General features: G+C 57.6%; 1 protein-coding gene across 1 annotated transcript in view; it reads right to left on the bottom strand.

Moving 5' to 3' along the window:
- MAP3K4 (mitogen-activated protein kinase kinase kinase 4) overlaps positions 1–24,897 on the bottom strand; it is an 86,869-nt gene that overhangs the window by 27,758 nt on the left and 34,214 nt on the right. Inside the window, 10 exon segments of the mRNA XM_078880308.1 lie at positions 183–299; positions 1,298–1,455; positions 2,695–2,844; positions 3,590–3,898; positions 5,088–5,407; positions 5,688–5,827; positions 5,829–6,091; positions 9,391–9,991; positions 9,993–10,725; positions 23,436–23,668. Coding sequence (XP_078736434.1) covers positions 183–299; positions 1,298–1,455; positions 2,695–2,844; positions 3,590–3,898; positions 5,088–5,407; positions 5,688–5,827; positions 5,829–6,091; positions 9,391–9,991; positions 9,993–10,725; positions 23,436–23,668 — 3,024 coding nt within the window.

Below are 24,897 nucleotides of genomic sequence, written 5' to 3'. Positions count from 1 at the left end.
CACAGTACACACACACACAGAGTAACACACACACACAGTACACACACACAGTACACACACAGAGTAACACACACAGAGTAACACACACAGTACACACACACAGTACACACACAGTACACACACATACACACAGAGTAACACACACACACGAGAGACAGAGAGATATTGGCGGTGTGGCTGACCGGATGCCGTCGGACTGCACGCTGTCGTTGGGGCTCACGTGCAGCTCCGAGCACAGGCGGCGCGCCCCGTGGCGCAGGAAGTCGCCCGTGGACTGCAGCAGCTCGCGAGCGATGTCACTGCGGCGACGAGAGCGGGGAACGGACGTCGACGCGGGCCCACGTCAACACCACGGGGTGGGCCAGCGGGTGGGTGGGTGAGAGGGTGGGCCAGTGGGTGGGCGAGCGGGTGAGTGGGTGGGTGAGCGAGCGGGTGGGTGAGAGGGTGAGAGGGTGAGCGAGCGGGTGGGCCAGTGGGTGGGCCAGCGGGTGAGTGGGTGGGTGAGCGAGCGGGTGGGCCAGTGGGTGGGCGAGCGGGTGAGTGGGTGGGTGAGCGAGCGGGTGGGTGGGTGAGAGGGTGAGCGAGCGGGTGGGCCAGTGGGTGGGCGAGCGGGTGAGTGGGTGGGTGAGCGAGCGGGTGGGTGAGCAGGTGGGTGAGAGGGTGGGTGAGGGGGTAGGTGATGGATTAGCCGAGCGGGTGGGCGCGCGGGTAGGTGAGTGGGTGGGCGCGCAGGTAGGTGAGCGGGTTGGTGAGCGGGTGGGTGAGCGGGTGGGCCAGCGGGTGGGTGGGTGGGTGAGTGAGCGAGCGGGTGGGTGAGTGGGTGAGTGGGTGAGCGAGCGGGTGGGCCAGTGGGTGGGCGAGCGGGTGAGTGGGTGGGTGAGCGAGCGGGTGGGTGAGCAGGTGGGTGAGAGGGTGGGTGAGGGGGTAGGTGAGGGGGTAGGTGATGGATTAGCCGAGCGGGTGGGCGCGCGGGTAGGTGAGTGGGTGGGCGTGCAGGTAGGTGAGCGGGTTGGTGAGCGGGTGGGTGAGCGGGTGGGTGAGCGGGTGGGTGGGCGGGTGGGTGAGCGGGTGGGTGAGCGGGTGGGTGGGTGAGCGGGTGGGTGAGAGGGTGGGCGAGCGGGTGGGTGAGTGGGTGGGCACGCAGGTGGGTGAGCAGGTGGGTGAGCGAGCGGGTGGGCGAGCGGGTGGGTGAGCGGGTGGGTGAGTGGGTGGGTGAGCGGGTGGGTGAGAGGGTGGGTGAGCGGGTGAGCGAGCGGGTGGGTGAGCGTGTGGGTGAGGGGGTAGGTGAATGCCGCACCAGAAGAGGGTGCCGGCCTGCGCCTCTCCCCCGCGCACGAGTGGCACCACCTGCTTGCTGAAGCCCCACTCCTCCTCCAGCAGGTTCTTGAGGCCATACGAGGCCTGGGGCAGGTGCTGCAGCATGCTGATCCAGCTCTGGATGTACTCGTAGTACACCTGCATAGAGACAAAGGTCCCCCGTATAGCCTTCACCGACTGTTGGGGAAAGTGCCGCGAGCGAGTAGCACCACCTACGGAGGCCCAGGCATGTCGCACCAGGGGGTGGGTGGCCAGCAATCACGTCTGGCCGGCCAGACGCGATGCGAGTTGCGATGTTTGAGGCTCGTTTGAGGCTGAGTCGACGTCGGGGAGAACCAGGAGCAGGTTGAGATAATCGTCACTGGTGTTGGTGGCCGTGAGAGAGAATCGAACTCGGCTGGCCGGGTAAGTGGCGCAGCGCACTACCTGCTACACTCCATGCAGACAACAAGAACCGCCGCCATCCGCCACTAAGTGGCGGTGACGTCACCACGGCGCTTGTGCCAGGCCAGCTGCTCTTTAAGGCCACGTGAAGTGTCACAACTTGCACTTGGCAGGAGGTCACGGGACATAAACAGATGCCATGGGTCGACTGACTGAGATGACCGAAAGATGCACCACCTGTGCCCCCCTACTGTACCAACTTGCGGACACACAGACACGTGCACACACGCACACACGCACACACACACACACGCACACACGCTCACGTCCCTTTTCCACTGGTCCATGCGAGCCGAGCCGTGACGGCACCGTGGTGCGCTGCCGGCCTCACTCGGTGCCAAAACCTGCCCCGGGGCCAAGCAGGGCCGGGCTGTCCTCTGCGCGAGACGACCTGGCGACTCCGCTTCGCTTGTAGGTGGTTGTGGTGGTTGTGGTGGCGGTGGTGGTGGGGGTCAGAGTGGTGTTGATAGTGGTGGTGGCGATGGTGGCAGTGGTGGTGGTAATAGTGGTGTTGATGACAGTGGTGATTTAAATGGTGGTGGTAGTGGTGGTAGTGACAGCGGTGGTGGTGATAGCGGTGTTGATAGTGGTGGTGGTGATAGTGGTAGCGGGGATAGTGGTGGTGGTGGTGTTGACAGCAGTGGAGGCGGTGGCGTTGTTGTTGTCGACGCTCGCGCTCTCACGGTGATGGTGGTGGTGATGGTGGTGATAGTGGTGGTGATGGTGGTGATGGTGGTGATAGTGGTGGTGGTGATGGTGGTGGTGGTGATGGTGGTGATGGTGGTAGTGATGGTGGTGATGGTGGTGATGGTGGTGGTGGTGTTGTTGTCGACGCCCTCACGGTGATAGTGGTGGTGATGGTGGTGATGGTGGTGATAGTGGTGGTGGTGATGGTGGTGGTGATGGTGGTGGTGTTGTTGTCGACGCTCTCACGGTGAGCATCTTCTGGAGGTCGTCCTCGAACTCGTCGATGTCCTGCTCGGGCTCGGGCTGCTCCCCCTCGAGCACCGAGTGCGTCATCAGCTGGTAGTACTGCTTCACGATGAGGCCGCCCTTGATCACCTCCTTGCACTCTCGCACGAGCTGCACACGCACGGAGAGACGCACGGAGAGACGCACGGAGAGACGCACGGAGAGACGCACGGAGAGACGCGCGTCCCCAAATGGGGCCTTCAACAGGCTGTGGGGGGCAGGTGCTGTTGGCGAGCAGCACTTGTCAACATTTTCACGGCGCACCACGGGATGTTGTGGCAAGCGCCACGCCCGGCCAACGCACACACGCGCGCGGGCACACAAAGACAAAGATCCCCCGTATAGCCTTAACAGACTGTAGAGGCAAGTGCTGTTAGCGAGCACCTACGAAGGCCGGAACGGTACACGAGGGGGTGGGTGGCCAGCACCACGCCCGACCGCCTTTGTCCCCCTAGTCGTGATGTTTGCACATCGCACCAGGTACTCATTTGAGGCTGAGTCGACCTAGGGGAGGCCTGGGACCGGTTCAGATAATCGTCACTGATATTGGCCGTGAGCGGGAATCGAACCCGTGTCGCCGGGTTCATAGCGCAGCGTAGCGCTAACCGCTACACCACCGCTCCCCACGGGCACACACACACACGGGCACACACACGCGCGCGGGCACACACACACACACACGCGCATGGGCACACACACACGCGCGCGGGCACACATACACGCGCGCGCGGGCACACATACACGCGCGCACGGGCACACACACACACACACGCACGGACACACACACGCAGGGCACACTCACACACGCACGGGCACACACACACACACACACGCACGCGTGCGTGCGAGCGTGCACCTGCTTGACGCTGAGCAGCGAGGGCTCGCCCGCGGGCCTCTGCTCGAGGCGCAGCTTGAGACACTCGTGGACGACGTTGAGGAGGATGCGGCACAGCACGAGATACGCGGGCCGGAACGACGGCAGGCCCATGCGCTCCAGCTCGGCCAGCAGCTGGCGCCCGGCCTCCCCTCCCCCATCCCCCTCCTCCCCCTCCTCCCCCTCCCCCCCCTCGCCCGGAGGGGCAGCGGCGCACTCCTGCAGGGTGAGCCGCTCCAGCAGCTCGGGGAGGTAGTCCTGGGGGCTGCCGCCCAGCGCCAGCTCGCTGTCCTGTGGGACACGGCGGCCATGGTCTATCCGCCGCTGGGTCAAGGTCGTCCTGGCTGGGTGGGTGGTTCGCCGGGTTGGTGGCCGGGTCGGTAGGAGGGTGTGTGGGTGGGTACGTGTGTGGGTTGGTCGGTGAGCAGGTGTGTCGGTCGACTCAGCCTCAAACGAGTACCTGGTGCAGTGTCCAATCATCACTATTGGGGAGACAAAGGCGGCCGAGCGTGGTGCTAACCACCCCACTGGGCCTTCAGAGGTGCGACTCGCTAACAGCACTTTCCCCGCCAGTCTGTGAAGGCTACACGGTGGACTGTTGAGGCAAGCGCTGTTAGCGAGTTGCCGGCACTGTGGCACACAAAGGGGTGGTTGGCCAGCACCACGCCTGGCCACCTTTGCACGAGGTACTTATTTGAGGCCGAGTTGACCTAGAGGAGGCCCAGGACCAGTTCAAATTATCGTCACTGTGGTGTTAGTCGTGAGCGGGAATCGAACTCGGGTCGCCGGATTCATAGCGCAGCGTGCTAACCTCTCCACTACCGAACACACGCACAGATACAAGCACACACATAGATACACACGCACACTCACACACAGAAACACACGCACACTCACACGGAGACACGCACGTATATACACACATGCACAAAGAAACACCCGCACATAGACACACCCACACATATGCACATAGACACACACGCAAGCAGACGACACACACACACATAGATGCAAAACACACGTACACACGCACATAGACACACACACACACGCACGTAGACACACGCACACAGACACACACACAAGCACACAGATACACACACACGGGCACAGAGACACATACACACGGGCACAGAGACACACACACATGGGCACAGAGACACACACACACGCACATAGACACACACGCGCACATAGACACACACACACGCATAGACACACACATGCACATAGATAAAGACACACACGGAGACAGAGACACACACGCACACAGACAAACACACGCACACAGACCCACACACACGCACACAGACACACACACGCGCACATAGACACACACACACAGACACACACACGCACGCACATAAACAAAGACACATACACACGGAGACAGAGACACACACACACGCACACACACACACACACACACATTGACACACACACACGCGCACACAGACACACAAGACACACACACACGCACCTGCTCGCCGTGCACCTCCGGCATGAGAGCGTCCCTGGCGCGGCGGAGCGAGCCGTCCAGCAGCCGGTGGAGCCGCATGATCAACTTGCGCAGCCCCATCTGCTTGAGCGCCTTGTCCACGAAGGGGCGGTAGATGGCCGTGTGGCGCGCCGCGGGGGGCGGCCGCGACCCCTCGGACGACCCCTCCGTGTCCGGGGTCCCGGGCGACTCCTCTCCCTCGCTGTCGGCTCGACCGCCCCGGAAGAACGACTCCTGGAAACGGACGTGCGGCCTCGTGCCCGCCGTGGCGGCGGCGGCGGTGCAGCGGGGCGCTGCCGATGCTGCGTGCGTCGGAGCGCAGAGACAAGAGACTGCTCTGTAGCTGTACGTATGTCGGACTTCTTCCGCGCAGTACGTAGCCAACCGTGCTAAACGGAGGTGCGGGGGAAGGATGACACACTCAAGACGGAAAGGAGCTCTAAACAAACGAGCTTTCAATACAAGCGACCACAGACGCCGAGACTCCACGACGCACCGGGGTGGGGGGGTGGGTAGCGGGGGGGCGGGGGAGAGGGTCGGGGGGGTGCAGGGGGGTGGGTGGGGGGCGGCAACACCGCTCACCTCCTCCCCGAGTCGCCACATCGCCATCCACCTCCTCCTCTTCCACCACCACCACCATCTCGTCCTCCTCCTCCTCGTCCTCATCGTCAGTCTCTGAGCCAGACGAGGCTCCCCCGTCGCCCGACGCGGAGTGACGGGCGGCCCCCCCCCCCTCCGGAGGCCCAGTGCGGCGACGTGACCTCGAAGACGGGCCACTCCATGCCGGGGACGTCGCGGATGGCCAGGATGGTTCCCATGAGGCCCAGCTTGTGGTTGAGGTCGCGCGTCACGTTCAGCCACAGGCACAGCGCCTTGACGCGCCGCTGGAAGTCGGCGGCGGCGTAGCGCGGGAACTCGCGCTGCAGCGCGTGCAGCGAAGGGAACAGCGCCTCCAGCGAGTCCAGCTGCTCCAGCAGGGCCTTCACCTGGCGGAGGCGGGGGGGGCGGCACGGGCGGCACGGACGTCACGCGGGATTGTCCCGCGGTTGCGTGCGGGCGCCGGCGGGGAGCGTGGCGCGGCGGTGACGTCCGCTGCCTTGCGGCCGAAAGGCCCTGGGTTGGATTCCCCACTCGGAAGCCACTTTCAGTGAATGTATTGTCTGTTCCTCCCCCTGTTCTGTAGAGTGAGTGGAGTTTGTGTGATCTCCCCCTGTTCTGTAGAGAGTGAGTGGAGTTTGTGTGATCTCCCCCTGTTCTGTAGAGTGAGTGGAGTTTGTATGATCCCCCCCCGGTTCTGTAGAGTGAGTGAGTGGAGTTTGTATGATCTCCCCCTGTTCTGTAGAGAGTGAGTGAGTGGAGTTTGTGTGATCTCCCCCTGTTCTACAGAGTGAGTGAGTGGAGTTTGTGTGATCTCCCCCTGTTCTACAGAGTGAGTGAGTGGAGTTTGTGTGATCTCCCCCTGTTCTACAGAGTGAGTGAGTGGAGTTTGTGTGATCTCCCCCTGTTCTACAGAGTGAGTGAGTGGAGTTAGTGTGATCTCCCCCTGTTCTGTAGAGAGTGAGTGGAGTTTGTGTGATCTCCCCCTGTTCTGTAGAGAGTGAGTGGAGTTTGTGTGATCTCCCCCTGTTCTGTAGAGAGTGAGTGGAGTTTGTGTGATCTCCCCCTGTTCTACAGAGTGAGTGAGTGGAGTTTGTGTGATCTCCCCCTGTTCTACAGAGTGAGTGAGTGGAGTTAGTGTGATCTCCCCCTGTTCTGTAGAGAGTGAGTGGACTTTGTGTGATCTCCCCCTGTTCTGTAGAGAGTGAGTGGAGTTTGTGTGTTCTCCCCCTGTTCTACAGAGTGAGTGAGTGGAGTTTGTGTGATCTCCCCTCTGTTCTGTAGAGAGTGAGTGGAGTTTGTGTGATCTCCCCTCTGTTCTGTAGAGTGAGTGGAGTTTGTATGATCTCTCCCTGTTCTGTAGAGAGTGAGTGGAGTTTGTGTGATCTCCCTCTGTTCTGTAGAGAATGAGTGGAGTTTGTATGATCTCTCCCTGTTCTACAGAGAGTGAGTGGAGTTTGTATGATCTCCCCCCGTTCTGTAAAAAGTGAGTGGAGTGTGTATGATCTCCCCCCGTTCTGTAGAGTGAGTGGATTTTGTATGATCTCCCCCTGTTCTACAGAGTGAGTGAGTGGAGTTTGTATGATCTCCCCCCCGTTCTGTAGAGTGAGTGAGTGGAGTTTGAATGATCTCCCCCTGTTCTACAGAGTGAGTGAGTGGAGTTTGTGTGATCTCCCCCTGTTCTACAGAGTGAGTGAGTGGAGTTTGTGTGATCTCCCCCTGTTATACAGAGTGAGTGAGTGGAGTTTGTATGATCTCCCCGTTCTGAAGAGAGTGAGTGGAGTTTGTATGATCTCCCCCTGTTCTACAGTGAGTGAGTGGAGTTTGTATGATCTCCCTCTGTTCTGCAGAGTGAGTGGAGTTTGTATGATCTCCCCCTGTTCTGTAGAGAGTGAGTGAGTGGAGTTTGTATGATCTCCCCCTGTTATACAGAGTGAGTGAGTGGAGTGTGTATGATCTCCCCCTGTTCTACAGTGAGTGAGTGGAGTTTGTATGATCTCCCCGTTCTGTAGAGAGTGAGTGGAGTTTGTATGATCTCCCCCTGTTCTACAGTGAGTGAGTGGAGTTTGTATGATCTCCCCCTGTTCTACAGAGTGAGTGGAGTTTGTATGATCTCCCCGTTCTGTAGAGAGTGAGTGGAGTTTGTATGATCTCCCCGTTCTGTAGAGAGTGAGTGGAGTTTGTATGATCTCCCCCTGTTCTACAGTGAGTGAGTGGAGTTTGTATGATCTCCCCCTGTTCTACAGAGTGGAGTTTGTATGATCTCCCCGTTCTGTAGAGAGTGAGTGGAGTTTGTATGATCTCCCCCTGTTCTACAGTGAGTGAGTGGAGTTTGTATGATCTCCCTCTGTTCTGCAGAGTGAGTGGAGTTTGTATGATCTCCCCCTGTTCTGTAGAGAGTGAGTGAGTGGAGTTTGTATGATCTCTCCCTGTTCTACAGAGAGTGAGTGGAGTTTGTACGATCTCCCCCCGTTCTGTAGAAAGTGAGTGGAGTTTGTATGATCTCCCCCCGTTCTGTAGAGAGTGAGTGGAGTTTGTGTGATCTCCCCCCGTTCTGTAGAAAGTGAGTGGAGTTTGTATGATCTCCCCCTGTTCTACAGAGTGAGTGAGTGGAGTTTGTATGATCTCCCCCTGTTCTACAGAGTGAGTGAGTGGAGTTTGTGTGATCTCCCCCTCTTCTACAGAGTGAGTGAGTGGAGTTTGTATGATCTCCCTCTGTTCTGTACAGAGTGAGTGGAGTTTGTATGATCTCCATCCGTTCTGTAGAGAGTGAGTGGAGTTTGTGTGAGCTCCCCCTGTTCTGTAGAGAGTGAGTGTAGTTTGTATGATCTCCCCCTGTTCTCTAGAGTGAGTGAGACACCAGTGACTACTATCTAAATCGGTGCTGGGCCTCCCCTAGGTCGACTCAGCCTCAAATGACCTGGTGCGGCGTGTAGTAAGCATCGCCACTGGGGAGACAAAGGCCACCCACCCCCTCGTGTGCCGTGCCGGCCTTCATCGGTGCTTGCTAGCAGCACTTGCCCCAACAGTCTGTTCAGGCTACAGGGGGGATCTGTGTCCTTGTGTATGGAGTTTGCATGTTCTCCCCCTAGGTCGACTCAGCCTCAAAAGAGTGCCCAGTGAGGTAGACAAACATCGCCCATCTCCCTACTGCACAAAACCTGATTGGAAACAGAGTCTTGAAATTCATACCAAAAGATTAGCGCGGTTGGCTACGTACGGTGCAAAACAAGTTAGACACACAGTAAAACCTCATTGTTTCGGCATCTGATAATTCGAAATTGGGAAATTAAGGTGCGTGACGAGTTTGGAAAACAAATTTGGAAGAAAAAAATGCATTGGGGCAGGAGGCACTGGGGTGTAGCACTGAACATCATTGGGAACATTGGATAACTCGGCAAGGCCGGAGCCCCGCATGTGCCGACTTAACAACAAGGGCTTACTCGCCAAACAGACGTCTTTCCGCATCTCATCTTCAAACAATCGGAGGGACACCCCCAGCGACAGCTGTCCCTGTGCCGTGCGACTCGGCAGCCGGCCTGAAATCTGGCACCAGTCTGCCGGTAGGGGTAGGGGGCTTGGTGGTGGGGGGGGGGAATGACCGCTGCTAGATGCACCATGTGCGTGCGTGTGTATGTGTATGTATGCGTCACGGGTGAACTGCGCCTGGCACGGGGAACCCGCTCACCTGCTGGCACGCCTCCTTCTGCAGCTCCAGGTGGGCGGGCTCGATGAGCCGGAACCCGAGCGAGCAGCGCGGCCGGTCGCCCGCACCGTGGTGCAGACTACAGACGGGGTGCGGCGCCGGCGGCGGCGGCGAGGCCGATAACGACGCCGGCGGCGGTTTCGGCAACGGCGGCGGCGGCGGCTGCGGCGGAGGTTGCGGCCGCTCCTCCGCTTCGCTCACGAGCGGCGACTCGCGGCGCCGCCGCGCCGGCGCCGTCTCCGCCGCCTCCGTTCCCTCGCCGTCACCGACGGCCGCCGGCGGGGCCGCGAGTCGGCGCGGCGCCGATTGCGAAATTCCCGCGTCGCTTCCGAGTCCGCCGCCGTCATCGGCGCCGCGTTCCGTCGCGGCCTTTGTCCAGGTCCCTCGCTGCTGCTGCTGCTGCTGCCGCCTCCCCGACGCGGCGTCGCCGCTCTGCGCCATCGCCAACCGCGCCTCTGCCTTGGTGTCCGCGCGACCCGCCCCCGTCTCCGGCAAGCTTTGGCCGCGGGCCGCCGATAAGCCCTCCTCCTCCACCGCGACGCCGCCGCCGCCCGGCGCCACCGCCGCCGCCGCCGCCGCCGCGGCGGAAGGCCGGAGGCGGCGGTCGGCACGACACGTGTCGGAGCGCGACGCGGAAGTGCAGCACGTCCTGCATGACCTCGGGGATGGCGTGCCGCGCCGTGTACAGGTACATGTCCTGCTCCGTCATGCTGCGGTTGGCGTGCCAGGCCTGCAGCTCCAGCCAGATCAGCTCGTTCCACTGGTTCTGCCACAGCAGCTGCGGCCCGCCGGCGGACGACGTGGCGGATGACGGCGCGCCCGACAGGAGGCCCGCGGCGCCCGCGAGGCCCGCGCCGGCGGGCGAGGTCCCGGGCAGGCGCCCCGGCGTCACCGGGTCCTTCTCCTTGCGCTTGTTGAGCATCAGCAGCAGCTTGAGCGTCTCGAAGAAGCGCAGGCGGTCGGCCGGCATGTCGGTGCGCGAGCTCTGGCGCTGCGGGCGCAGCACGAGGCTGGGGCGCGGCGCCGCCAGCTTGCTCGAGCCCAGCGACAGGAACGGCTTGGGCAGGTCCACGTTGGGGATGTTGGCTGGGCCGGGCGGCGCCGGCGCTTGCGGAGGCGCCGGCGAGGACGCCGACCCCGGGTCGCGTTCGAGGTCACCGTGGCCCAGCTGCTTGCGGTCGCGGTCCACGCTGCGCGCCATGGACAGCTGCTTCTTCTTGAGCTCGTAGCCGGCGCCGGGGTCGTCGCGCTCGCCCGACGGGAACCGGCGCCGCCCGCCAAAGTCCTGCGCCGGCGAGGGGCTCATCGTTCCCTTGCCTGCGAGCACGCCGGGGGGGGGGGGGCGGGGGGGGGGGGAGGAGAAGCACGGGGTTAGTGGGGGAGGGGAAGGATTTGTCGATTTCTGGCCGCGTCGACGGCCTGCGGAGGAGCGACGGCTGGAACGGGTCCCCGCAGCTGTCCAACGACTTGAGTTCGACTCCCGAACGTGGCCAACGTCGGTGGCGAGAGTGAAGACCATTCACGGAGCCCGGGGCGGACAGCGACATTCAAACGCGGCGAGATGAACCCTCGTCGCACGGTGACCAGTGGCACTTCAACGGCGGTCCAATGCAATTCCACAAAATCCCATGAGGGGTGGCCCTGCCGAACGCAATCGCAGCGATGCTGGTTGAGAAGGGAATGTTGCAGTCTGTGAAGCTACGGCAGCCCCCACACCACCACCACCACCCAGTCGCATTGAACGCAAAAGCCAAAATCAGAATAATTTACTTACACTGGAGGAATCCAATGAGCACTCAGATTAGCGCGGTTGGCTACGTACGCTGCGAAAGAAGCTCAACGTACATAAACAACACGCCGTTGCTGAAGGAGTCACTAACACGCATCACGTTTTGTCTACGCGACAAACCTTACAACCCGGCGGTGTCGGGTGGTGCTGGGCGAACGACACATTCATACTCACGCCATCTCACCCATAAGAACTCAGAGTCCTCCGGTTTTTCCACTCCGCATTTAGAATCGACGTCACGCGTTTAGGGTGTTTTGGCTGCGATTGATTCCCACGTGATGAGTCACTTCGTCGGAGCCATCGTTTGGAACAGCCAGGTCACTTCTAGGCCCTTACCTGGTAAAGATTCCGTTTCTAGTTTTCTCGTCCTTTGCTCCACGGGGTCACGCGGTGCCCCACGTGGTCCCGGCGATGCATCGAGGCCGCCGCGGTGCGATGGCTCGCACGCTCCACTCGCACTCATAGAGACAAAGACCCCCCCACCCACCTCCCCCGTGTAGCCTTGAACAGACTGTTTGGGGCCGGGAGCTGTTAACGAACACATATTTAAGGCCGGCGTTGTGGCACACGAAGAGGTGAGTGGCCTGCACCACGCCCGGCGGTGTTTACACAACGCACCACGTACTCATTTGAGGCCGAGCCAACCCAGGAGAGGCCCGGGACCGGCTCAGATAATCATCGCCGGTGTTGGCCGCCAGTGGGAATCGAACCCGGGTCGCCGGGGCCCCACTCCCCCTGTCGCCCTTCCTCCCCCCCTCTCACTACTGTCCACCCAGCGGTAAGAGTAAGCAACATCCAATCTTGATGTGAAGCTTTCGTGACTGCAGGAATCCAAACTCTTTGGTTCTTCCGGTAAAGTCACGGAGGTAGAAAAAATAATAGATCGCGACGTTTCGATCGCCACACAAGCAATCGTCTTCAGGTGGGAGAGAGAGAAACAAACTGTTTCTCTCTCCCCCACCAAAGAGTAAGCAACAACATCCGTTCGGCAGGTCACGCGTGGCGGCGTAAAGAGTGGACATCGGGGAAGAGTAGACCAAACAGCACCTCCAGATCCCGCTCCTAGCGCAGCCTAGGAGGGTCGCGTTCACCGCCGTGACCTTTAAAAGCAAAAGTTTGGGTGGGGGAGGGAGCTGCGTCCGACATCCCGAGAGCGCACTGTGTCGTCGGGAAGACGCGGTTCTTCTTCATCTCGCCGTTCGGACTCGTCACTCAGGATATCGGTTTCCCGCGAGCGCGACGGCGATACACGTCCACCCCGGGGAGGGGAGAGGGGAGACCCCGCGACGCCGCTCACAATCTTCCACGAGGCGCCTCCCGCCAACACGAGACGCCCCCCGGCACGCAAACAGCGGCACACGTGCAACACACAGGCAACACATGCGCAGCACATGCGCAGCACACGTGCAACACACAGGCAACACATGCGCAGCACATGCGCAGCACATGCGCAGCACATGCGCAGCACATGCGCAGCCAGGCGCAGCACACGCGCAGCCCACGCGCAGCACACGCGCAGCACACAGGCAACACATGCACAGCACACGTGCAACACATGCGCAGCACATGCGCAGCACACGCGCAACACACGTGCAGCACATGCGCAGCACACGTGCAACACACGTGCAGCACATGCGCAGCACACGCGCAACACAAGCGCAACACACGTGCAACACATGCGCAACACACGCGCAGCACACGCGCAACACACGTGCAGCACACAGGCAACACACGTGCAGCACATGCGCAGCACACGCGCAACACAAGGCGCAGCACACGCGCAACACATGTGCAGCACACAGGCAACACACGTGCAGCACACGCGCAACACACGTGCAGCACACAGGCAACACACGTGCAGCACACGCGCAACACATGTGCAGCACACAGGCAACACACGTGCAGCACACGCGCAACACATGTGCAGCACACAGGCAACACACGTGCAGCACACGCGCAACACACGTGCAGCACACAGGCAACACACGTGCAGCACACGCGCAACACATGTGCAGCACACAGGCAACACACGTGCAACACACGCGCAACACATGTGCAGCACACAGGCAACACACGTGCAGCACACGCGCAACACATGTGCAGCACACAGGCAACACACGTGCAGCACACGCGCAACACATGCGCAGCACACGTGCAACACATGCGCAGCACACGTGCAACACATGCGCAACACACGTGCAACACACGTGCAACACACGCGCAGCACACGCGCAACACACGTGCAACACATGCGCAGCACACGTGCAACACACGCGCAACACATGCGAAGCACACGTGCAGCACATGCGCAGCACATGCGCAGCACACGTGCAACACATGCGCAACACACGTGCAACACATGCGCAGCACACGCGCAACACACGTGCAACACATGCGCAGCACACGTGCAGCACACGCGCAACACATGCGAAGCACACGTGCAGCACACGCGCAACACATGCGCAGCACACGTGCAACACATGCGCAGCACACGTGCAACACATGCGCAACACACGTGCAACACACGCGCAACACATGCGAAGCACACGTGCAGCACACGCGCAACACATGCGCAGCACACGTGCAACACATGCGCAACACACGCGCAACACACGTGCAGCAAACGCGCAACACAGGCGCAGCACACGTGCAGCACACGCGCAACACATGCGCAGCACACGTGCAACACATGCGCAACACACGTGCAACACATGCGCAGCACACGCGCAACACACGTGCAACACATGCGCAGCACACGTGCAGCACACGCGCAACACATGCGAAGTACACGTGCAGCACACGCGCAACACATGCGCAGCACACGTGCAGCACACGTGCAACACATGCGCAGCACACGTGCAGCACATGCGCAGCACACGTGCAACACATGCGCAGCACACGTGCAACACATGCGCAGCACACGTGCAACACATGCGCAGCACACGTGCAGCACATGCGCAGCACACGTGCAGCACATGCGCAGCACACGTGCAACACATGCGCAGCACACGTGCAACACATGCGCAGCACACGTGCAACACACGCGCAGCACACGCGCAACACACGTGCAACACATGCGCAGCACACGTGCAACACATGCGCAGCACACGTGCAACACATGCGCAGCACACGTGCAACAGCGCTCTCGCCTGCGCAGGAATTCGCATTTAAAAATGTAAAAAGGGATATCGCAGGTCGCTCTGTGATATCCGCTCCTGCGGGCCGTTCTGTGTGTGGAAGTGTCATTTGAACAGGGGACATCAGATCGGACGTAGCTCTGTGATATCCGCTCCTGCGGGCCGTTCTGTGTGTGGAAGTGTCATTTGAACAGGGGACATCAGATCGGACGTAGCTCTGTGATATCCGCTCCTGCGGGCCGTTCTGTGTGTGGAAGTGTCATTTGAACAGGGGACATCAGATCGGACGTAGCTCTGTGATATCCGCTCCTGCGGGCCGTTCTGTGTGTGGAAGTGTCATTTGAACAGGGGACATCAGATCGGACGTAGCTCTGTGATATCCGCTCCTGCGGGCCGTTCTGTGTGTGGAAGTGTCATTTGAACAGGGGACATCAGATCGGACGTAGCTCTGTGATATCCGCTCCTGCGGGCCGTTTTGTGTGTGGAAGTGTCATTTGAACAGGGGACATCAGATCGGACGTAGCTCTGTGATATCCGCTCCTGCGGGCCGTTCTGTGTGTGGAAGTGTCATTTGAACAGGGGACATCAGATCGGACGTAGCTCTGTGATATCCGCTCCTGCGGGCCGTTCTGCGTGTGGAAGTGTCATTTGAACAGGGGACATCAGATCGGACGTAGCTCTGTGATATCCGCTCCTGCGGGCCGTTCTGTGTGTGGAAGTGTCATTTGAACAGGGGACATCAGATCGGACGTAGCTCTGTGATATCCGCTCCTGCGGGCCGTTCTGTGTGTGGAAGTGTCATTTGAACAGGGGACATCAGATCGGACGTAGCTCTGTGATATCCGCTCCTGCGGGCCGTTCTGTGTGTGGAAGTGTCATTTGAACAGGGGACATCAGATCGGACGTAGCTCTGTGATATCCGCTCCTGCGGGCCGTTCTGTGTGTGGAAGTGTCATTTGAACAGGGGACATCAGATCGGACGTAGCTCTGTGATATCCGCTCCTGCGGGCCGTTCTGTGTGTGGAAGTGTCATTTGAACAGGGGACATCAGATCGGACGTAGCTCTGTGATATCCGCTCCTGCGGGCCGTTCTGTGTGTGGAAGTGTCATTTGAACAGGGGACATCAGATCGGACGTAGCTCTGTGATATCCGCTCCTGCGGGCCGTTCTGTGTGTGGAAGTGTCATTTGAACAGGGGACATCAGATCGGACGTAGCTCTGTGATATCCGCTCCTGCGGGCCGTTCTGTGTGTGGAAGTGTCATTTGAACAGGGGACATCAGATCGGACGTAGCTCTGTGATATCCGCTCCTGCGGGCCGTTCTGTGTGTGGAAGTGTCATTTGAACAGGGGACATCAGATCGGACGTAGCTCTGTGATATCCGCTCCTGCGGGCCGTTCTGTGTGTGGAAGTGTCATTTGAACAGGGGACATCAGATCGGACGTAGCTCTGTGATATCCGCTCCTGCGGGCCGTTCTGTGTGTGGAAGTGTCATTTGAACAGGGGACATCAGATCGGACGTAGCTCTGTGATATCCGCTCCTGCGGGCCGTTCTGTGTGTGGAAGTGTCATTTGAACAGGGGACATCAGATCGGACGTAGCTCTGTGATATCCGCTCCTGCGGGCCGTTCTGTGTGTGGAAGTGTCATTTGAACAGGGGACATCAGATCGGACGTAGCTCTGTGATATCCGCTTCCGTGGATTCCGTTCTCCAACAAAACGCAGAGGGGCGGCCGCACCGCTCTGCAAGGTTTCCCAACGAATCCTTCATCTCGTGACGCCGATAGCAACATCCGGGACCGACTGGGGGGGGGGGGGCATTTTGTTGTTGTTGTTGCAACAATGATCCAGCCCAAAACCCAGCTCGGGCTGTAGCATTCATTCGTAGAGAGGAATTAAGACAGGCACACACACACACGCATGCACGCACATGCACGCGCATGCACGCACACGCATGCACCAACAAAAATCAGGCAGCTCCAGCTGCAGCAATCATTAGTAGAGAGGAATTAAGATAGGCACACACACACAACAACCGCCATTCGCCACTAAGTGGTGGTGACATCACCACGGCGCTTGCGCCAGGCTAGGTGCACGTTAAGGCCACGAGAAGTGTCGAAGGGCCGCTGGCAGGAGGTCACAGGACAGACCCAGCAGGTGCCGCGGGTCGACTGACTGAGATGACTGGCCGATGCACCGCCTGTGCCCCCTACTGTGCCACACACATGGGCACGTGCACACACAGGCACGCACACATGCACGCACCAAAACAAAACTCCAACAACCCAGCTCTCGCTGTCGCATTCATTAGTAGGGGGAAATTATGTCAGGCGCACACGCACAGGCACATGCACACACGCACAGGCACATGCACGCACACAGCACGTGTACCTGGGCCCACTCTGATCACAGGAATCCTGAGAGCGCGGCGTTTGCCCTCCAGGGGCCGTCCTAGGCCACAGCAAACGGCACGGGGGAGGGCGAGAGCTGTCTCAGAACGCAACTGCAGGGGGCTTGTGAATATCCACGAGTGTAAACGTCGTGGGTTTACTCTCCAACACACAACCGGTGGTACTGAAGTAGTAACCAATTGGCACGTTTAGTTACTACCGAGGAAGATATGGGTCCTCCTTGAATAGGATCCGGGCACTCCATGGAAGATGTGGAACACTGTCGCCAGAAATGTCAAAGTGACGAGAGTCCAGTTTGTGGCTGTGGGTGCAGTGACAACTCAAAGATATCGCAAACGACTGCCCCAATCGGATCATTCAACGGAGATCCACGCGGCTACTCCTGAAGCCGTCGAATGGGATGTCAAATCTCGACATCAATTTGTAATTATGTTGCAAGCCCCAAAAATTCCATGTGAAAGAAGAAGATTGCCACGTTTTGTTGACGTGACAAACCTTACTTATTGGCTGCGTCGGGTGGTGGTGGCGGGTTTAACCACACATTTATATTTACGCAATCTAACCAAAAAAAGCCCTCGATTATGGCTAATATTGGTCGCGAATGCCTACCACATTTTAAACTCAATATCCATCATGACGACGACGATGCCGTATTTGAACACGGCTGAATTCGTGCAGATCGCAGGTCAAAATAAAACGGCGGCGTGGAATTTGGAACGCACGCAAAATTTGTGCGGCGAGGGGGGCCGCGGTAAACGTTTATACTTGAACGCACTTCAACGTTTAATTTGACACAGCGTCGTTCCTGCACCCCGATCGCTGCGGAACCGCAGACGCACGAGCTGGAAGACAGCAGCAGCAGCACGGCGGTGAGGAGCAGCCGTCGCGACCAACAGTTTCCCAAGCTCTGCAGTCCTCTCTATACGTGTTAAGACGAATTTAGGGTTGAGACCGCAGTATGAAAAAAGTTGGAGCACCCGGAGAAACGCCACACTTGCGAGGGCGCAACGCTCTATCCCACGCAGAAGGCAAAGGTGGAGACCAGTCCACGCTTTTGGCGCACCGCCCTCTCCTGGCGAGCCATGATACGGCTCCTCCTCGACCGCCCACGACGTCCGCGTGTGATCCACCAACACACGCCGCCTCCACAGTGCCGGATCGCTGGCCACGAGGCGTAGCGATTTGGGCCCGTGCTCAAAAAACACCTGGATATATATATATTTTAATCCACACTCCTCGTACATTCTGACCTTCACCAGACCCTTCGAGAATGCGCCGGCGAGTTTACGTTCACAACTCAGCCGCTCGCGACGCACACAAATGCGGGGGGCAATGACCGACGGATGAAAGCCGACACGGAGAGCCCTTCCAGACGTCACCACACGCATCAGCCGGATTGTGACAGCTTGGCCGACAATAACCGCTACCGGTCTGCCGCCCGTGTACGCCGGGCGCAGATTCCACTGCGGCGGTAACCGCGGTGACGAGATGTTAACTACCTCGCCTGGTATACAGGAGGTCGTGGGTTCGATCCTCGCCCCGACACCGCCTGCAGTATAGTTTAAGTTTGCGCGTCTCTCTCTCATCATCATCATCACGGTGGCTAGGAGATGTTAACTACCTCGCCCGGTACACAGGAGGTCGTGGGTTCAATCCCGACCCTGATGCCTGCTGCTGTAAATTTGGAGTTTGTGGTGTCTCTCTCTCCCCGTAGTCGCTTAGATTTTTCTCCGGGCCCTCCGGTTTTCCCCTCCACATTTAGAATCGACGTCACGCGCTGAGAGCATTTGGCTGCTGCTCTAAATTTCCCCGCGATAAGCCACTTCGTCGAGCTATCATGTCTGACAGCCACGTGACTTCTGAAAAGGAGTTACACAGCTCAGCGGACCTTACCTTGTAAAATATAAACTAGTTTCGTTTACCGTTAATCATCGCACGCACCAGGACGGAGCAGGCGTCAGCGTGAGCAGCACGGTTAGCGGCGGTGGCGCCGGCGGTGGCGGCTGCTGCGTTCGCGAGGAAGCACTTAGGGCTCGACGCTCCTGCGCACGACCACGGCAGGGGACCCATGGCCGCCAACGACGCCGCCAATGGCAACGCGTCACTGCGCCGTCGTGCGCGCTGAGACTGAACCACGGCGGCGGTGCAGGGAGCCCAATTCTTCCCCTTCCTTAAACCCCGGAGCGCCGAGCCCGGGGTTTTGTCCGCAGAGTTTCTGTTCCCCTCCCCCGACCCCCCTCCCCCTACATTGCGTTTCCGTCGGCACTTTGTACTGGGCTCGCATTGAGTTGTAATATTAAAACAAAATCAATATCGTCTCTGCCCGGTGCTTTTAAATATTAATTGAAAACTAATTTCTTCTGAACTGCCTTTTGTGCTTAGTTTGTGGTCCTTGGGTAAGAAGTTCAACATATACACATAGCAGGGTTGGCTACGTAAGGGGCAAAATAAGTTAAACATACATACATAGCAAGGTTGGCAACGTAAGGGGTAAATCAAGTTAAACATACACACATAGCACGGTTGGCAACATACGGTACTAAAGAAGTTCAACACGCACACATAGCAGGGTTGGCAACGTACGGTGCTAAAGAAGTTCAACACGCACACATAGCAGGGTTGGCAACGTACGGTGCTAAAGAAGTTCAACACGCATGCATACATACAAGATGGTTCTGCGTGGAGCTAGGGTGCGTCTCTAATGGCGCGCCACGGTCACCGCCCACTGACACACTCCCCGACGGCCGCGCGACGCCGCCAACGCTGACCCAAATTCGCCGGCGAGCGTAATTGGACCGCGGATAATTTGAGGCGCCGCTCGGCGTGGAACGCGCGAGCGGAGGGGACGCGACAGCTCCACCGGTTTAAGCTGCTAATTGCATCCAACGCGGTAAACAACTGCGCAGGGAGGCGGGCGTGGTGCAGTGTGGTGTGGTGCAGTGCGGTGTGGTGCAGTGTGGTGTGGTGCAGTGTGGTGTGGTGCAGTGCGGTGTGGTGCAGTGTGGTGTGGCGCAGTGTGGTGTGGTGCAGTGTGGCGTGGTGCAGTGTGGTGTGGTGCAGTGTGGCATGGTGCAGTGCGGTGTGGTGCAGTGCAGTGTGGCGCGGTGTGACGTGGTGCAGTGTGGTGCGGTGTGGCGTGGTGCAGTGTGGTGTGGCGTGGTGCGGTGTGGCGAAGTGCAGTGTAGCGTGGGGAGCTCACAAGGATTTGTGAGCTCCCCACACAATGCAGCCTGGTTAAACCGAGGATGCATCGTAGGCAGGCCAACCTAAATGTTTCTAACCGGCGAAGATGTTCCAACTCGGGGGTCCACGTTTCGCAAGCGTAGAGAAGGGAGAGAATGACCGTGGCCGAGAAGACCTGAAGCTTCGTGTGGAGTGAAAGACCAGGTAGCTTCAACACAGCGTTACGCAACCGATGAAAATATAATGCCTCTCGACTGATTTGGAGTGAGACCTCTGCTGCTAAACCGCAGCCGGTCATGAACACACTACCAAGGTATGGGAAACTTTCCACTCTCTCCACAACTGCCCCATCACCAATTGGGAGTTGTGGGGGTGGAGTGTGCGATGGTACAAAATACCCAGGCAGGTGCTTAGTTTTGGTGGGGCTGATGGTAAGGCCCCACCTCTTGGTGGCAAGCTCCAGGTTCAGCAGCAGCGCCTCCAACTCCCTCCTCTGAGTGAGCAGCAATTACCAGATTATCGGCATACATAACATGTTTGACTAACAGGGAGCCATCCCTTGACCGCACCTAGGCATCGATCAGCCTCCCATTGTATCTGTACCAGATGGAAATTCCTCCGGTACAGCCATCAAAGGCTTCACGAACTATGTGGTCGAAATAGATGTTAAATAATGTGGGAGCCAGAGGACATCCCTGTCACAATCCAAGGTGAACAGGGAATGGCTCCGACTCCCAGCCAAGTAGTTTTACCCGGGCCTGCTCACCATCATGATAATCTTAATGTTTGTAAGCAGAGTCAGGGACTCCAAAAGCACGACAAACAACCCAGAGCCCAGGCCTATGGATTATATCATAGGCCTTAAACCGGGTCAATAAAGCAGAAATGTACTCCCAGGGGATGACTACTTCTTCCAATATTTGAGGCACCGCAGCCTCAGCAGGGTTATCCCCACTTTGTGCCATGATGTTTTCAAGGCTGAGGGATTTCCCCTCCCCCAGGACCTCACAAAAATGCTCAGCAAATCTGCAAACCTGTTCCTGGGGGTCGGAGATTGGATCACCGTTTTTTCCCCTAATGATGGTGATAGGTGTGGCACTGCAAGTTACTTTTTGATGGAGTTAAAGAGTCATTTGTGATCGCAGGCCACTGAGGCAGACTCCATCTCCTCAGCAACCCGCGACCACCACCCATCCTTGCAATCAGGTGGAGTGGGGGACGATGCCAACCCCAACCGCAAGCGATGATGAAATTCTCGCTTGCAACTTTCATCAACTAGCTGAGACCATGCCACTAAGGGTTTGAATCGGGTCCTGGGTGTACACCCACCACCAGAGTGGAAGAATGGTCAATGGGCAGATCAGCTCCACGGTAGGTCCTGGTGTCAAGGACATGGGCTCGCATCCGCTGTTCTGTCACTATGTAGTCCAGCAGATGTTCTTGCTTGGACCGGGCATGCATCCATGATGTGGTGTGGATGCGCCAATGCCGGAACAGCGTGTTGGTAGTTACAAGCCCATGGGGCTGCACAAAAGTCTAGCAGCGTCCTACCATTGTTATTGTGCTGATCTGGCCCAGACACACACAGACAAAAAAGACAAAGATCCCCCGTATAGCCATAACAGACTGTAGGGGCAAGTGCACAGACACACAGACACACAGTCACCTCGCTCCCTGACGTACGGCCGACCTCCCTCTGTGCGTCCATCGTCGAGTTTCAATTTGGATTTTTTTTAATAGTTATTATTTTTTGTATTATAAAAGAACTGCACTAAATTTATAAAAAGATTAACTGTTAGAAAAAAAAATAATTATTATTTGTTTTATAAAATAACTGCACTAAATACTTTGTATAAATACTATTATATAAATAATAGTATTTATACAAAACAATAATTATTAAAAGAAATGTATCAATAACATTAATTAGTATTATTTGCACGGTTGGTAACGTTCGGCGCGAAATAGGTTCAACATACATCAGCACATTAAATTATCATATAAATAATCTTTATTACCATTGGAACCTCATTTCCCAGTAAAAAATATGATAATTGTTTTTTTACCCTTCTATCTGGAAACAAAACTGACACCTTTTTTACGAGGAGTCATGTTTGCATAGACCACAATACCTGCAGTCATAATGCAAACAAAAAACATAACTCTGATGATATGCACTGTCCTTGAAGTTGATTGGTCCACACCCGAGACAGCTTTCCTTAGAGCCTAGTCATATTTTCTACTGGCAAATGAGGTTCCAATGGTGTAAATGCTTACCCCGAGCTCTCATACTCTGATGTTGCATTGTCTTTGAGTTGTGCGCCTTTTGGCGACATCTGGTCCAACACCAATGGAGACTAGGCTCTAAGGAAAGCTGTCTCGGGTGTGGACCAATCAACTTCAAGGACAGTGCATATATTATCAGAGTTATGTTTTTTGTTTGCATTATGGCTGCAGGTATTGTGGTCTATGCAAACATGACTCCTCGTAAAAAAAAGTGTAAGTTTTGTTGCCAGATAGAAGGGTAAAAAAACAATTATCATCTTTATTAATTTATCTTGAGAAATTTTAACAAGAATAATAAGAAAAGTTTTATTATTTAGTCCAGTTAATCCGACCAGGTGGCTCCGCTATAGAGCAAGCAGCTGGCAAATCACCAGGCCGCAAGTTCACATCCTGGAGGGGGAACTGTCGACTCGGCCCATCATCCTCCCATAACGGGGGTCGTTAAAACAAGTACAAATTTGTTGAGGCAGTCGGCGGCAGTTCCCACCCACAACCGCAGCCCTCCCGTCAAAGGAATGTGGAATTTCCACCGCTAGTTCAGGGCTCTAAGGGGGGGAGACGGTGTGCCGCTCATCCCAAGCGGGGATTTGCTCGAATCCGTTCGACCGTTTGGGGACGTGCGGTCCCCGGGTCAGCGCCGGCGTGGCCGTCCGTGTCGCCGGAGGCAGCGTCGGTCGCGTGCGGGCTAAATGGAGTTTGCCTGAGCAGCGGCAGTACGTGCCGTGGCACGGTGGAATCTGTCGCCGATCTAGCCGTAAGTATTTGAAGCAGGTGGCATGTTTGCACCTGCAGTAGCAGATCTCGCGTGAGTAGCAGCCGGTGTCAGTGGCACAAGCGTCAGTAGGAGGCCCCCTCTTGTGTCGGCCAATCAGAGCACGTGTGTTTGCAGGATCACCACGCGTACTGCGCGGCTAATGCAGACTCGAGTCCTTGAAAAAGGTGTTTGAACATCTTAAAACCTGTTGCATTGCCAGAAAGGGTAAAACCTATTCTTATTTGTCATTATTTGATAGATGTCATGTGAGTAGCAGCAATAGCAGCTGTCACGTGAGTAGCAGAAGATGTCACGTGAGTGGCAGCAGCTGTCACGTGACTAGTAGCAGCTGTCACGTGAGTGGTAACAGCTGTCACGTGAGTGGCAGCAGCGGTGTTGCTCTCGTCAGCGGCTGCGCTGCAGTGGCGCCACCGGCCGAAACCCTCCGTCACCGCCGCTCAACTCACCTCGGGCTCCCTTGCCGGACCCCGTGGCGGCGGCGGCGGCACCTCCTCCGGCGCCGGTGGCCGTGGCCGGGCGCCGGCCCTCGCGGCCGCTCTTGTGGTTGAGCGCGTTGAGGCGCGCGTGCCGCTGACGCAGCGGCGGCGTGCTCTTGTAGTAGTAGCTGGAGTCGGACTCAAATTCCTCCTCCTCCTCCGAGCTCATCTTGCCATCGCTGTCCGACGCAAAATCGCCCGAGCTGCGGGGGGGGGGGTCAAGCGGAGGGGGCACGGGGATCGTGAGCGTCGGGGGTCGGTGGATCACGGAGGGACTTGATCGGCACGCGCGCACACGGTATTCGTGTGTGGGGAACGGCAGTGTAGCGGTTAGCGCACTACGTCACGAACCCAACGACCCAAGTTCGATTCCCGATCACGGCCAGCACCAGTGACGCATATTTGAATCGGTCCTGGGTATCCCCTAGGTCGACTCAGCCTCAAATGAGAAGGTGGGGCGGTGTGTAAACATCACCACTGGGGAGAAACAAAGGCGGCCGGGCGTGGTGCTGGCCACCCACGCCCTCGTGTGCCGTGCGAACCTTCATAGCTGCTCGCTAACAGCACTTGCCCCAACAGTCTGTTCAGGCTACACGGGGGATCTTTGTGGTCGTGCTACAAACCCGGTGACCTGAGCTCAATTCCCGCTCACGGCCAACACCAGTGACGATCATCTGAACCGGTCCTGGGCCTCCCCTAGGTCGACTCAGCCTCAAATTAGTACCTGGTGCGGTGTGTAAAGTAAACATTGCCACGAGGGAGACAAAGGCGGTCGGGCGTGCTGCTGGCCACCCACCCCCTGGTGTGCCGTTCCGGCCTTCACCGGTGCTACTCGCTAACAGCACTTGCCCCAAAAAGTCTGTTCAGGCCCTAGCGGAGAACTTTTGCCTTTGTGTGAAACACTCGCTCCTTCTTACATCAGCGTCACTGTGCAACATGTTAATAACTAGCTAGGCAGACATCTGCGATCGCCTGCATGCCAAGTATTGTGCGTCTCATCACCAATCCATAGTCCATTCAAACTTAATTTGGAGCTTTCGTGACTGCAGGAATTATTCTTAGGTTCTTTCGGTAAAGTCACGTATAAAGACAAAATAATAAATTAAATATAAATTAAATACTAGCATACGACGTTTTTTGCAGTCCCCCCGATGGTGCCCTCTATCGTGGGCACCATCGGCAATCCACGTCATCTTCACCGCGTCGCCAACCGCGCCTCGTCTATTCCCGCGCGTCTCGCTCTCGCCTGCGCCGCCGTCAGATCGTCGAGGATTGGATTCCGCCGTGGGCAGATAAATATCCCGATTCTCAAGCGACGACGCTTCCTTTGGCTCAACTCGCGAAAAACGCCGCTTGCTCCGGTGCGAGATCTGGTCCCGTGAACGACGCGGCCCCCACGTCTCCCACTTATATTAAACCCCGCCGCGTGTCA

This window comes from Lampetra fluviatilis, chromosome 57 (assembly GCF_964198595.1).
Source record: "Lampetra fluviatilis chromosome 57, kcLamFluv1.1, whole genome shotgun sequence".
NCBI classification, from domain to species: Eukaryota; Metazoa; Chordata; class Hyperoartia; order Petromyzontiformes; family Petromyzontidae; genus Lampetra; species Lampetra fluviatilis.
Note: the sequence above shows the minus strand (reverse complement) of the source record. Positions and strands in the feature narration are given on the sequence as shown.